Source organism: Pristiophorus japonicus, chromosome 10, assembly GCF_044704955.1.
Source record: "Pristiophorus japonicus isolate sPriJap1 chromosome 10, sPriJap1.hap1, whole genome shotgun sequence".
Classification (NCBI taxonomy): Eukaryota; Metazoa; Chordata; class Chondrichthyes; family Pristiophoridae; genus Pristiophorus; species Pristiophorus japonicus.
The window spans coordinates 224194585-224209924 of record NC_091986.1 but is presented as its reverse complement, the minus strand read 5'-3'; the positions used below and the strand labels follow the sequence as shown (position 1 = coordinate 224209924).

Here is a 15340-nt window from a genome sequence, read left to right as displayed (position 1 = left end):
CCCCCGCAGTGGGCAGCCCTGGGATGCAGTGACTGCGCTCGGGGATCAGCGTCCAACCTGGTCCTTTCCTCCTGGCCTTTTTACAGTTCGACACTGCCTCACACTTCGGGCTCTGCTCCCTGGCTCTCTCGTCACGGCTGGTTGTGTTCTCAGCGCTGGTCCGAGAGACCGTCCTCTCTGCTGCTTCATTCCCCTCTTCCTTCCTCCTTTTTATTTCAGGTTCAGGCCTGTCTGCGACACTTCCCCCTCCGTCTGGCTCGGCTGCTGATTTGCTCGGGGTCCGGTCACGTCGCCCCCACTCCGCAGCCCCCCTGCTCGGGGCCGGGAGCGTCTCTGAGGGTCGGAACTTGTTTTTGTTCCTCCGCTTGTTTTTCATTCTGTTCCTCCACTGCTTGTGGCTGAGTGCAGCCTGCCCCGAGGTGCCTCCCGGGCCGCCCGCCTTCAGCACCTTGCGGGGAGGAACTGTGCTTCCTCCCCCGGTCTCCGCACCGCCGATCCCGGGACCTCCCGCCGCTCTGCTCTGGTTTTCCTTCCCCGCGTCCGGCCGAGCCGCCTGCGGTTTCCCCGGGGCGCTGCCTCCTCTCGCCGCGTCCGGTTTGCACGGGCTCGCGTTCACCGCCCCCGCCCCCTCGCCCGCCTTCTTTCCCCTCTTCTTTTTCCTCTTGTTTTTGCTGCCGGTTTTCTTGGCGGCGCCGTGCTCGGGATGGGACGGCCCTCCGCCCGGGCTTTGGCCAGGCGTCCCGGCCGCGGAGAGGTCGCGCAGGGTTTGCAGCAGTTTCTCGTTCTTCCTCCCGCCCGGCGTCTGCACATTCTGGGAATAACCAGAGTTACCGTCAGTCTCTCTGCTCCTCGACACGCCAATTCTCACCGGGATACAGACCCAGGCACTCTGCTCCGCGGGAACCGCGGGAACGCCGGACAATAATGGACCTGGGTCCGCCCCGTTCACCTTCTCCCCTCCCGAGAGTTGATGAACCAACGATAATGCAATGGTTAATCAATCGCAGCGAAAAGTCTCGATCAATGAGTCTGAACAGACCCAGGCAAGAGGTGAGGAAAACCCACCCAGTGGGGGAGCGCTTTGGGCACCTCAGGTCCACAGTCCCCTGTCCCACCCCCCCGCCCAACCCATCCACCCCCCCACCCCAACCCAACTCCCCCAATGGCACGTCTCACATTATTCATACTTCACACACAGGCCATGTCCCCTAACCTCACCGCGCCTCGGTGAGAGGTTCATACTAACCCTGGAGGGGGAGTAGAGCAGGTTCCCCAGGATGATACCGGGGCTGAAAGGGTTAAATCCCGAGGGCAGGCTGCACAGACTGGGCCTGTATCCCTCGAGTGTAGAAGATTGAGGACGATCTGATCGAGGGGTTTACGATGATTACAGGATTCGATCGGGTGGATCGAGAGAAACTGTTCCCTCTGGTGGGGGGAGTCCAGAACAAGGGGCAGGACCTTAAAATTAGAGCCCGGCCGTTCAGGGAGCACTTCTTCACACACAGGGTGCTGGGAATCTGGAACTCTCTCCCCAAAAATGCTGTTGAGGCCGGGGGCAATTGGAGCTTTCCAGACTGAGATTGATGGATATTTGGTGGGTAAGGGTATTATGGGATACGGAACCGATATACAGATCAGTCATGAACGGAACAGGCTCGAGGGGCCGAATGGCTTCATCCTGGTCCATAAGAACATAAGAAATAGGAGGAGTAGGCCACCTGGCTCCTCGAGCCTGTTCCGACATTCAATAAGATCATGGCTGATCCGATCATGGACTCAGCTCCACTTCCCCGCCCCCTCCCCATAACTCCTTATCGGTTAAAAAACTGTCCATCTCCGCCTTAAATTTATTCAATGTCCCAGCATCCTCGGCTCTCTGGGGCAGCGAATTCCACAGATTTACAACCCTCTGAGAAGAAATTCCTCCCCATCTCAGTTTTAAATGGGCGGCACCTTATTCTGAGACTATGCCCCCTAGTTCTAGTCTCCCCCATCATTGGAAACATCCTCTCTGCATCCACCTTGTCAAGCCCCCTCATAATCTTATAGGTTTTGATATCATTCTTCCTGACACAAGGTTTTTAGTTCTTCTCTGTTCTCAGGTCTCCCGACATCTGACCCACAGGAAGGCCCGTGCCGAGGAGGGAGTCCCCTCCAGACACAGCCTCCCTCCTGCACAGGGCACTTGGGTACAATGGGATCTGTGACAGCCTGTCGGGCCGACAGTATAATGCAGGACTGAGGAGAGAACAGATTAACAGTGACTGCCATCGCTCAACACCTTGCATTTCTCCAGCGCCTTTAATGTGGTAAAACGTTCCAGGGCACTTCACAGCAGCAATTAGCAGACAGCATTTGACACTGAGCCACATAAGGAGATATTAGGGCAGGTCTTGGTCAAGGAGGTCGGTCTTAAAGGAGGAGAGAGAGGTAGCAAGGCGGAGAGGTTTAGGGAGGGAGTGCCAGAGCTTGGGGCCCAGGCAGCTGAAGGCTCGGCTGTTGATAGTCGAGTGATGGAAATCGGGGATATGCAAGAGGCCAGAATTGGAGGAGGGCAGAGATCTTGGCGGATTGTGGGACTGAATCACGGGCTGTGCTACTCACCGGGATAGAGATGCAGTGTGAAGACTCCACCTTGTGAAAGAGGGCATTACTCAGGGCCTGGGCCTCACCATCATCGTTCCAATCCTCCTCGGCAAACATCTCCCCGGCTGGAGCAGGAAACAGGACGATTGGTGACAGGGTTAGAGCCAGGCATCCAGTAACAGTGACACATGTAACCAGGGGCTCAGCCCCAACATCACAACAGCCAGAGACCGCATCAGCACCACACCCCCAGGGTCATTGCTCGCTCGCCCCTGGGGTCACAGCACACCCCTACCCCCCCGGGGAGACAGCTCCTCCCCAGGGTCACAGCACTGGCCCCCCTGGAGTCACAGCTCCCCAGCCCCCGGGGTCACAGCTTCCTCACCCCTAGGGGTCAGAGCTCCCTCAACCCTAGGGGTCACAGCTCCCTCACCCCTAGGGGTCACAGCTCCCTCACCCCTAGGGTCACAGCTTCCTAACCGCCCCCCCCCAACACCTGGGGTCACAGCTCCCTCACCCCTAGGGGTCACAGCTCCCTCACCCCTGGGGTCACAGCTTCCTAACCGCACCCCACCCCCCCGACACCTGGGGTCACAGCTCCCTCACCCCTAGGGGTCACAGCTCCCTCACTCCCCCCACGGGGACTATGAATAATTCTCGGGTCAAACACCGGGGGAAACCTGGCAAAACACAGTGAAACAATTCAGGGAGGCGATGGGGAGAAAAATAACCCCCTCCCCCCGCCCCGCGTGTCCGCGTCCGCGTCCGCGGCCCTAATCCTCCCTCACACACTCCCCCACTCCTCACTCCCCTCTCTCTCTCTCTCGCGCTCTCTTCTTTCTTTCTTTCTTTCCTTCCTTCCTTCTTTCATTCTCCCTCTCTCCATCCCTCACATTCTCTCGATTATTTACCTGTTTTTCTGATGTTGAGAATCCGCCGCCCGGGAGGGTAAACACCGCCCGCCCGCCGCACACAGCGCCGCCCGCCGCCCGGGAGGGTAAACACCGCCCACCCGCCGCACACAGCGCCCCCCGCCGCCCGGGAGGGTAAACACCGCCCGCCGCACACAGCGCCGCCCGCCGCCCGGTAGGGTAAACACCACCCGGCCGCCGCACACAGCGCCCCCCGCCGCCCGGGAGGGTAAACACCACCCGCCCGCCGCACACAGCGCCCCCCGCTGCCCGGGAGGGTAAACACCACCCGCCCGCCGCACACAGCGCCCCCCGCCGCCCGGGAGGGTAAACACCACCCGCCCGCCGCACACAGCGCCGCCCGCCGCCCGGGAGGGTAAACACCACCCGCCCGCCGCACACAGCGCCCCCCGCCGCCCGGGAGGGTAAACACCGCCCGCCCGCCGCACACAGCGCCCCCCGCCGCCCGGGAGGGTAAACACCACCCGCCGCACACAGCGCCCACATCCGCCCGGGAGGGTAAACACCACCCGCCGCACACAGCGCCCCCCGCCGCCCGGGAGGACAAGCACCAGGTGATACAGCACAGGGGGAGGCCATTCGGCCCATCGAGCCTATGCGGCTGTGACAGAGCCAGCCAATCAGTGCCACTCACTTCCTGCTCTTTCATCCATTGCCCTGAAGTATTTATCCAGTTCCATTGTGGAAGTTACTGTTGGCGCTGCTCCCATCGCCCTCTCGGGCAGCGCGATCCCGATCACAACAACCCGCTGTATACACTTTGGTTTCCGATAACGTTGGGCGGTAGAGACAGAAACCCTCGTCACATTTAAACAGTATTTGGATGTGCACCAAAGTGGCGTGTCGTTTCATAGCGAGGGGATTTGAGTATAGGAGCAGGGAGGTCTTACTGCAGTTGTACAGGGCCTTGGTGAGGCCACACCTGGAATATTGTGTTCAGTTTTGGTCTCCTAATCTGAGGAAGGACATTCTTGCTATTGAGGGAGTGCAGCGAAGGTTCACCAGACTGATTCCCGGGATGGCTGGACTGACATATGAGGAGAGACTGGATCAACTGGTCCTTTATACACTGGAGTTTAGAAGGATGAGAGGGAATCTCATAGAAACATATAAGATTCTGACGGGACTGGACAGGTTAGATGCAGGAAGAATGTTCCCGATGTTGGGGCAGTCCAGAACCAGGGACATAGTCTAAGGATAAGGGGTAGGTCATTTAGGACCGAGATGAGGAGAAACTTCTTCACTCAGAGAGTTGTTAACCTGTGGAATTCCCTGCCGCAGAGAGTTGTTGAGGCCAGTTCATTGGATATATTCAAGAGGGAGTTAGATATGGCCCTTACGGCTAAAGGGATCAAGGGGTATGGAGAGAAAGCAGGATTGATGGGATTGAAGGTCGATAAATCCCCAGGGCCTGATGGTCTGCATCCCAGAGTACTTAAGGAGGTGGCCTTGGAAATAGCGGATGCATTGACAGTCATTTTCCAACATTCCATTGACTCTGGATCAGTTCCTATGGAGTGGAGGGTAGCCAATGTAACCCCACTTTTTAAAAAAGGAGGGAGAGAGAAAACACGGAATTATAGACCGGTCAGCCTGACCTCAGTAGTGGGTAAAGTGATGGAATCAATTATTAAGGATGTCATAGCAGCGCATTTGGAAAGAGGTGACATGATAGGTCCAAGTCAGCATGGATTTGTGAAAGGGAAATCATGCTTGACAAATCTTCTGGAATTTTTTGAGGATGTTTCCAGTAGAGTGGACAAGGGAGAACCAGTTGATGTGGTGTATTTGGACTTTCAGAAGGCTTTCGACAAGGTCCCACACAAGAGATTAATGTGCAAAGTTAAAGCACATGGGATTGGGGGTAGTGTGCTGACGTGGATTGAGAACTGGTTGTCAGACAGGAAGCAGAGAGTAGGAGTAAATGGGGACTTTTCAGAATGGCAGGCAGTGACTAGTGGGGTACCGCAAGGTTCTGTGCTGGGGCCCCAGCTGTTTACATTGTACATTAATGATTTAGACGAGGGGATTAAATATAGTATCTCCAAATTTGCGGATGACACTAAGTTGGGTGGCAGTGTGAGCTGCGAGGAGGATGCTATGAGGCTGCAGAGTGACTTGGATAGGTTAGGTGAGTGGGCAAATGCATGGCAGATGAAGTATAATGTGGATAAATGTGAGGTTATCCACTTTGGTGGTAAAAACAGAGAGACAGACTATTATCTGAATGGTGATAGATTAGGAAAAGGGGAGGTGCAACGAGACCTGGGTGTCATGGTACATCAGTCATTGAAGGTTGGCATGCAGGTACAGCAGGCGGTTAAGAAAGCAAATGGCATGTTGGCCTTCATAGCGAGGGGATTTGAGTACAGGGGCAGGGAGGTGTTGCTACAGTTGTACAGGGCCTTGGTGAGGCCACACTTGGAGTATTTTGTACAGTTTTGGTCTCCTAACTTGAGGAAGGACATTCTTGCTGTTGAGGGAGTGCAGCGAAGGTTCACCAGACTGATTCCCGGGATGGCGGGACTGACATATCAAGAAAGACTGGATCAACTGGGCTTGTATTCACTGGAGTTCAGAAGAATGAGAGGGGACCTCATAGAAACATTTAAAATTCTGACGGGTTCAGACAGGTTAGATGCAGGAAGAATGTTCCCAATGTTGGGGAAGTCCAGAACCAGGGGTCACAGTGTAAGGATAAGGGGTAAGCCATTTAGGACCGAGATGAGGAGAAACTTCTTCACCCAGAGAGTGGTGAACCTGTGGAATTCTCTACCACAGAAAGTTGTTGAGGCCAATTCACTAAATATATTCAAAAAGGAGTTAGATGTAGTCCTTACTACTAGGGGGATCAAGGGGTATGGTGAGAAAGCAGGAATGGAGTACTGAAGTTGAATGTTCAGCCATGAACTCATTGAATGGTGGTGCAGGCTCGAAGGGCCGAATGGCCTACTCCTGCACCTATTTTCTATGTTTCTATATCTTTCTTGGGCTACGGACCAAAAGCTGGAAAGTTTGATTAGGCTGGGTAGCTCTCGGTCGGCCGGCGCGGACACGGTGGGCCGAATGGCCTCCTTCCATGCTGTAAATTTCTGTGATGAGGCCCAACACCATCACTGGGCTGTAAACATAGAAAATAGGTGCAGGAGTAGGCCATTCAGCCCTTCGAGCCTGCACCGCCATTCAATATGATCATGGTTGATCCTCTATCTCAACACCATATTTCTGCTTTTTCCCCATACCCCTTGATGCCTTTTGTGTCTAGAAACCTATCTATCTCCCTCTTAAATATATTCAGTGACTTGGCCTCCACAGCCTTCTGTGGTAGAGAATTCCACAGGTTCACCACCCTCTGAGTGAAAACATTTCTCCTCATCTCCGTCCTAAAATAGAAACCTATGAGACTATGAGACTTTATGATTCCCAGGCCTGGTAACCACAGGACACAGATTCAATGTAATCGGCAGAAGAACCACAGGGGGTGATCAGGAAAACACTTTTTACGTGGTGGAATCAGATTCAATAATAACTTTCAAAAGTGAAATATGTTTGAAAAAGAAAGATTTGCCGGGCTATGGGGAAAAAGCTGGGAGTGGTCTTTCACATAGCCAGCACGGGCTCGATGGGCCGAATGGCCTCCTTCTGTGCTGACTTATTCTATGATCTAAGAGTCGATGCAAACAGCCCACAGCACCAGAGAGCCCTGAATAGTGCAGCCCTGCCACCTCAGCTGATGCCTTTATACCATCTCCTACAGCTCACCTTACAGACACAGCTTCCTGTTCAAACCATGTTCTTGGCATAAGGTGACCCCTCAGGTTTGTGCCTCGTGAATAGAAATCTCAGACTTGACATTTATTTAATGTTCACAGCTGTGCCCAGTGTGTGGCTTCCATCTCAGGCCCAGGGTTCGCTCTGCCTGTGACTGGCGTTCGCGTTCATTTGCTGCCTCACACTTACATTGCAGGTGTGTCCCTGGCTCAGTGACAGCACTCTCTACTTCAGTCAGAAGTTTGTGGGTTCAAGGCCCACTCCAGAGATTTGTGGATGTAATCCAGGTTGGGGAGTTGTGGAAGGTTGGGGAGTTTGGGAGTTTGGGGAGTTGTGGAAGGTTGGGGAGTTGTGGAAGGTTGGGGAGTTTGGGGAGTTTGGGAGTTTGGGGAGTTTGGGGAGTTGTGGAAGGTTGGGGAGTTTGGGGAGCTTGGGAGTTTATAGAAACATTTAAAATAATGAAAGGGATAGACAAGATAGAGGCAGAGAGGTTGTTTCCACTGGGCGGGGAGACTAGAACTAGGGGGCACAGCCTCAAAATACGGGGGGAGCCAATTTAAAACCGAGTTGAGAAGGAATTTCTTCTCCCAGAGGGTTGAGAATCTGTGGAATTCTCTGCCCAAGGAAGCAGTTGAGGCTAGCTCATTGAATGTATTCAAATCACAGATAGACAGATTTTTAACCAATAAGGGAATTGAGGGTTATGGGGAGCGGGCGGGTAAGTGGAGCTGAGTCCACGGCCAGATCAGCCATGATCTTGTTGAATGGCGGAGCAGGCTCGAGGGGCTAGATGGCCTACTCCTGTTCCTAATTCTTATGTTCTTATGTTCTTATGGGGAGTTTGGGGAGTTGTGGAAGGTTGGGGAGTTTGGGGAGTTTGGGAGTTTGGGGAGTTTGGGAGTTTGGGGAGTTTGGGAGTTTGGAGACGTTGGGAGGTTGGGGAGTTTGGGAGGTTGGGGAGTTTGGGAGGTTGGGGAGATTGGGAGAACGGAGAGTGTAAAGTATTTGCTTCATGAGTTCTTTGCTTAAGAATTCATAGCAACACATTGCTATTAAGAACTAGTTGGTTTATTATCAAAGGTTCAACAATCACACTACACATTACCAGTTCATCCATCAAGTTCACAACCACCTGCCTCATCGTGGATCCCCAAACCCAACTGGCTGGGGTTTTATTGAGTCTTGTGAACATCACGTGACTGGCTAAGCCACTTCCAACTCAACAGTTCTACAAATCTGTGAACATTTTCCCAGAGGCATACATTACAGGGAGTTTGGGACGATGGGGAGTTGGGGGAGTTTGGGCACAGTCTGGGACGGTCTGGGTCTGGGACGGTCTGGGTCTGGGACGGTCTGGGTCATGTATCTTATATTATTATATATAACTGTATCCTAACATGCTATACATGACTGTAATAAGATATGACCTGTAACCACCAGCATACCTTACCACCAGGGGTGCACTTGCAGGAGACAGGTATATAAGGACAGGTCTCAGGCAAGTGCAGCATTCCAGAGCTGTGAAATAAAGGTGCAGGTCCAGAGTGACCTTGATTCACTACATGCCTTGTGTGAATCTGTACTGAGGGGACAGGACTTTACAGTGGCGACGAGTTACGTGATTACAGAATCCACAGAATGACGAACAACGGATCAGATGAAAAGTACAATGCGGGAGACAATTGGGAGGACTTTATAGAAAGGCTCCAGCAAAGCTTTGTAACCAAAGACTGGTTATGAGATGACAAAGCAGACAAGAGAAAAGCTCATCTCTTGACCAGCTGTGGCTCGAAAACATACGCTTTAATGAAGGATCTGCTGGCACCCGAGAAACCAGCAAGCAAGTCGTTTGAAGAATTGAGCACACTGGTAAGAGACCACCTGAAGCCAGCGAGCAGCCTACACATGGCCAGACACAGGTTCTACAACTACAAACGCTGTTTGGGCCAGAGCATACCCGACTTCGTGGCGGAACTTCGGAGGTTGGCTAGTTTATGTGAGTTCTCCGATGAACTGAGGAGAGAAATGCTGAGAGACTTTTTCATTGAAGGAATAGGCCACGCAGGCATATTCTGAAAGCTCATAGAGACCAAGAACCTGACCTTAGAGGCAGCAGCACTGGTTGCACAGACATTCTTGGTAGGGGAAGAAGAAACGAGGTTGATTTACAATGCAGGTACGACAACTAACGAAATATCGGAACAAGAAGTTCACAGCATTAAACAAGCTGCTACCCCCACACACAGACAAAACCGGGAGAACAGGCTCTCGACAGCAGGCAGAAGCCATCAAGGGCCACAGGAACGGCCGTTCACACCTCATCAACCCACAATGCAAGCAATCAACTACAAACTGAGAGAAGCTCAAGAGAGATCAGCCAGACGCAGCTCATTCTTTGGGAACAATGGAACAGGTCAGTGCTGGAGGTGTGGGGGAAGGCACTCGTCAAGGGGATGTCGATTTCAGCAGGCTGTTTGCAGGAACTGTGAATATGCAGGGTATTTGGCCCACATGTGCAAAAAAAGGGCAGCTCGGCTGGTATACGAATCAGATGGGTCGGAAAGCTGACCAGAAGATGGTGGGGACAGTACCCGGGACACCGATGTACAGCGGGTCAACACGATCAATGGCCGCTGCTCCTACAACAGGACGCCTCCTATAATGATGAGGGTCCTACTCAACGGGATACTTGTCAACATGGAGCTGGATACGGGAGCGAGTCAATCTCTCATGGGCACTCAACAATTTGAACAACTGTGGCCGCATAAAAGAGACAGACCAAAACTCACAAGGGTGAATACCAAACTAAGGACCTATACCAAAGAAATCGTACCAGTCCTCGGCAGCGCCATGCTCTCTGTCACACACAAAGGGACAGTGAACCGACTTCCCATTGGATTGTCCCCGGAGACCCCCCAGCACTGCTGGGGAGAAGCTGGCTGGCAAAACTAAACTGGAAATGGGATGATGTCCATGCCATGTTATTAGAGGAACGGACCTCCTGCTCAACAGTTATAAAGCGATTTGAACATCTCTTTCAGCCAGGTGTGGGCACTTTCAAAGGGGCCAAAGTCAAAATCTACATCACACAGGATGCTAGACCGGTCCATCACAAGGCCCGAGCTATACCCTATGTGATGAGGGAAAAGATTGAACACGAACTAGACAGGCTTCTGCGGGAAGGCATTATATCACCCGTGGAATTTAGCGACTGGGCAAGTCCCATCGTCCCAGTCATGAAGCCTGATGGATCTGTACGAATCTGTGGGGATTACAAATCTACCATAAACAGAGTCTCCCTACAGGACCAGTACCCGCTGCCCAGAGCGGAGGACTTATTTGCCACATTGGCTGGAGGTAAACTTTTCTCAAAACTAGACCTCACATCTGCGTATATGACGCAAGAATTGACCGAAGAATCCAAGCTACTCACCACCATCAACACACATCGAGGCCTTTTCATGTACAATCGATGCCCATTCGGCATCAGGTCAGCAGCTGCCATATTCCAGCGCAACATGGAGAGTCCGCTCAAGTCCATCCCGGGGACGGTTGTATTTCAAGACAACATACTTATCACGGGCAGGGACACCGACTCCCATCTCCGTTATTTGGAGGAAGTACTAAAGCGGTTGGATCGGGTAGGCCTACGAGTCAAGAAATCCAAGTGCCTGCTTCTCGCACCCGAGGTCGAATTTTTGGGGAGAAGGATTGCCGCTGATGGAATCCGCCCAACAGAGTCCAAAACAGAAGCAATTCGCCTGGCACCCAGGCCCCGAAATGTCTCAGAACTGCGCGCCTTTCTCGGGCTACTCAATTACTTTGGGAACTTTATGCAGAACTTAAGCACGCTGCTGGAGCCTCTCCATGTGCTACTCAGGAAGGGGTGCGATTGGTTTTGGGAGGACGCCCAGGAACGCGCCTTCAATAAGGCACGCAACCTTCTGTGTTCCAACAGTGTTTTGACTTTCTTTGACCCAGGTAAAAAGCTAGTTCTCACATGCGATACGTCAGCGTATGGGGTCGGGTGCGTTTTGCAACATGTCAATAGTGCGGGCAAATTACAACCCATAGCTTATGCCTCCAGGTCACTTTCGCGGGCGGAACGCGGGTACGGAATGGTAGAGAAGGAGGCGCTCGCGTGTGTGTACGGTGTCAAAAAGATGCACCAATACCTTTTCGGGGCCAAGTTCGCGTTAGAAACTGACCACAAGCCCCTCACATGCCTCCTATCCGAGAGCAAGGCAATAAATGCCAACGCCTCGGCGCGAATTCAACGGTGGGCATTCATGCTGGCATCCTACGACTATACCATAAGGCACAGACCAGGCACAGACAACTGTGCCGACGCACTCAGCAGGCTACCCCTGGCGACCACGGAAGGGTCTGATGAACAGGACTGTGAGATAGTCATGGCAATCAATGCCTTTGAGTCCACAGGTTCGCCCATGACGGCTCGCCAAATCAGAGCCTTGACGGCCAGCGACCCCACATTAACTTGAGTAAAAAGATGTGTCCTAACCGGTGACTGGGCAGAGGCTCGCGATGCCTGCCCCGAGGAGATCAAACCTTTCCATAGGCGCATGCATGTGCTATCACTACAAGCAGACTGCCTGATGTGGGGCAGCCGAGTAGTTATGCCTCTGCGAGGCAGAGAGGCATTTGTCCGGGAACTCCACCGTGAGCACCCGGGAATCGTTCTCATGAAGGCCATAGCCAGATCCCACATCTGGTGGCCTGGTATTGACGCGGACTTGGAGCTCTGCGTCCGAAGGTGCACCATTTGTGCCCAACTCAGCAATGCCCCCAGCGAGGCTCCCCTGAGCCCCTGGCCCTGGCCTACCAAACCGTGGTCGCGGGTGCACGTAGACTATGCGGGCCCATTCATGGGCAAAATGTTCCTCGTAGTTATAGATGCATTTTCAAAGTGGATTGAATGCACCATTTTAAACTCGAGCACAATCTCCACCACTGTGGAGAGCCTCGCAACCATGTTTGCAACGCACGGAATCCCTGACATATTGGTCAGTGACAATGGTCCGTGCTTCACCAGCGCAGAATTCCAAGATTTTATAATTGACCACGGCATAAATCACGTCAAGACGGCACCGTTCAAGCCAGCCTCCAATGGCCAGGCGGAGAGAGTAGTGCAAATCATTAAACAAGGCATGCTTAAAATCCAAGGTCCCACGCTGCAGGGTCGCCTGTCACGACTGCTGCTGGCATACAGATCTCGTCCGCACTCACTGACTGGGATTCCCCCCGCGCAACTGTTGATGAAAAGGACTTTAAAAACAAGGCTCTCATTAATCCTCCCAGACATGCACGAAATCGTTGAGGCAAAGCTCCGTAAGCTGACTGAGTACCATGACAGAAATTCGAAGGGGAGATGGAATGAGATGGGGGACAAAGTGTTTGTACTAAACTATGGCAGGGGTCCCAAATGGCTTGCAGGGACAGTAACGGGCAAGGAAGGAAACAGGCTACTGGTAGTACAAATGGACAATGGCAAAACCTGCCGGAGGCATGTAGACCAAGTCAAAAGCAGATTTACCAACAACACTGCAGAACCAGAGGCAGACTACAATGTGGAACTCGCACCACACCTGGTGGACAGACAGAGGGAACAACCTGAGGAAAGGGCAATCCCAACAGACAGCCCAGGCGAGTCAACAACAATCACACCAATCGAAACAGACAGCCCAGGCGAGATACCAGCAACCACACCCAAAGAAAAACAGACACCAAGGCAAACAACTGAACCACAACTCAGACGCTCCACGCGAGAGCATAGACCACCTGAGAGACTGAACCTATAAAGACAATAAGGGAGGGTGATGTCATGTATCTTACATTATTATATATAACTGTATCCTAACATGCTATACATGACTGTAATAAGATATGACCTGTCACCACCAGCATACCTTACCACCAGGGGTGCACTTGCAAGAGACAGGTATATAAGGACAGGTCTCAGGCAAGTGCAGCATTCCAGAGCTGTGAAATAAAGGTGCAGGTCCAGAGTGACCTTGACTTCACTACATGCCTCGTGTGAATCTGTACTGAGGGGACAGGACTTTACAGTCTGGGTCTGAGACGGTCTGGGACAGTCTGGGCTCTGGGATGGTCTGGGACGCTCTGGGACAGTCTGGGCTCTGGGATGGTCTGGGTCTGGGACAGTCTGGGTCTGGGACGGTCTGGGTCTGGGACAGTCTAGGTCTGGGACGGTCTGGGACGGTCTGGGACAGTCTGGGTCTAGGGCGGTCTGGGTCTGGGACAGTCTAGGTCTGGGACGGTCTGGGATGGTCTGGGACAGTCTGGGTCTGGGACGGTCTGGGTCTGGGACAGTCTGGGTCTGGGACAGTCTGGGTCTGGGACGGTCTGGGACAGTCTGGGTCTGGGACGGTCTGGGTCTGGGACGGTCTGGGTCTGGGACAGTCTGAGTCTGGGACGGTCTGGGTCTGGGACGGTCTGGGTCTGGGACAGTCTGGGTCTGGGACGGTCTGGGTCTGGGACAGTCTGGGTCTGGGACAGTCTGGGTCTGGGACGGTCTGGGCCTGGGACAGTCTGGGCTCTGGGACAGTCTGAACATAAGATAAGAAATAGGAGCAGGAGTCGGCCATTCGGCCCCTCGAGCCTGCTCCGCCATTTAATACCATCATGGCTGATCCGATCATGGACTCAGCTCCACTTCCCCACCCCCTCCCCATAACCCTTTACTCCCTTGTCGCTCAAAAATCTCTCTATCTCCACCTTAAATATATTCAATGACCCAGCCTCCACAGCTCTCTGGGCAGAGAATTCCACAGATTTACAACCCTCAGAGAAGAAATTGCTCCTCATCTCAGTTTTGCCGTTTTGGGTACTGTTGGGAGAGATGACTCATCGGGGAAAGCTGAAGCAGCCAAGTTCATGGCATCGTTGGTGGCTCTGCTTCATAGGAGGGCAGGAAAAAGAGTGGGAAAGCTATAATGGTAGGGGATACGTCCTTACTACACAGTATAAATGCACACCAGGCCCATGCTTGAGAGGTCAGTCTGTGACCTGTCCTTTATTCCTTAACACTCAAGTGATGAAGGTGGGTGGAGCTTCCCCTTTTATACCTGAAGGACCAGGTTAGGAGTGTCTCCCACCTAGTGGTCAGTGTTCTCACGGTGTACAACTTAGGTCAGTTTATACATGGGTTACAATGCTGGTTGAATACATGACATCACCTCCCCCCCAAAGTCTTATTGGGATCACAGGTTGAGTCTCTCTGGTGGTTTACGCTCCCTTGTAGAACGCCTGAGTTGGGGCTCCGGTTGTTGGGCACTGGCCTGAGTGTCTGCTGTTTGCGGTGCCTCAGGCCTGTCCGGACTGCCCACAGTGACTGGGCTCTCCTCCACTTGGTTCCTGTGTTCGGTCACCTGTGGAGGAGTGAACTCTACATCGTGTTCTTCCTCTGCTTCTTCTGTGGGGTTGCTGAACCTCCTTTTTGTTTGATCCACGCGTTTGCGGCAGATTTGTCCATTGGTAAGTTTAACTACCAGAATCCTATTTCCCTCTTTTGCAACCACAGTGCCTGCGAGCCATTTGGGCCCTGCAGCGTAGTTGAGGACAAAAATAGGATAATTTACATCAATACATCGCGCCCTCGCATTCCTGTCATGGTAGTCATATTGTGACTGGTGCCTGCTCTCGACAATTTCTTTCATGGTGGGGTGTATAAGGGATAACCGGGTTTTGAGCATCCTTTTCATTAGCAGCTCTGTGGGTGGAACCCCTGTGAGCGAGTGTGGTCGGGATCTGTAGGCCAACAGGAGGCGTGATAAGCGGCTTTGTAGGGAACCCACTTGGATTCTGAGCATCCCCTGTTTGATTATCTATACTGCTCGTTCTGCCTGGCCGTTTGAGGCCGGCTTGAACGGTGCCGTTCAGGACACATTTCTTGACGAGAGACAATAGCGGGTCTCTATTTGTCCAGACTTTAATCAGACGGGCTGTCATGGGTGAGCCTTCGCTTCCGAAAGCTTCAATAGCCATGACCATCTCTGCAACATGCTCGG

The 15340-nt window shown here is 52.9% G+C and overlaps 1 protein-coding gene across 1 annotated transcript in view; it reads right to left on the bottom strand.

Annotated features, from left to right (window-relative positions):
- rrp8 (ribosomal RNA processing 8) overlaps window positions 1–3576 on the bottom strand; it is a 25434-nt gene extending 21858 nt beyond the window's left edge. The window contains exons 1-3 of the mRNA XM_070891359.1: window positions 3501–3576; window positions 2608–2714; window positions 8–811 (exon numbers count right to left, since the gene is read on the bottom strand). Of these exons, the coding sequence (XP_070747460.1) occupies window positions 8–811; window positions 2608–2706 (903 nt within the window). The 5' untranslated portion in view covers window positions 2707–2714; window positions 3501–3576. The remainder of the gene's footprint in view (window positions 1–7; window positions 812–2607; window positions 2715–3500) is intronic.
- Window positions 3577–15340: the final 11764 nt, after the last annotated feature.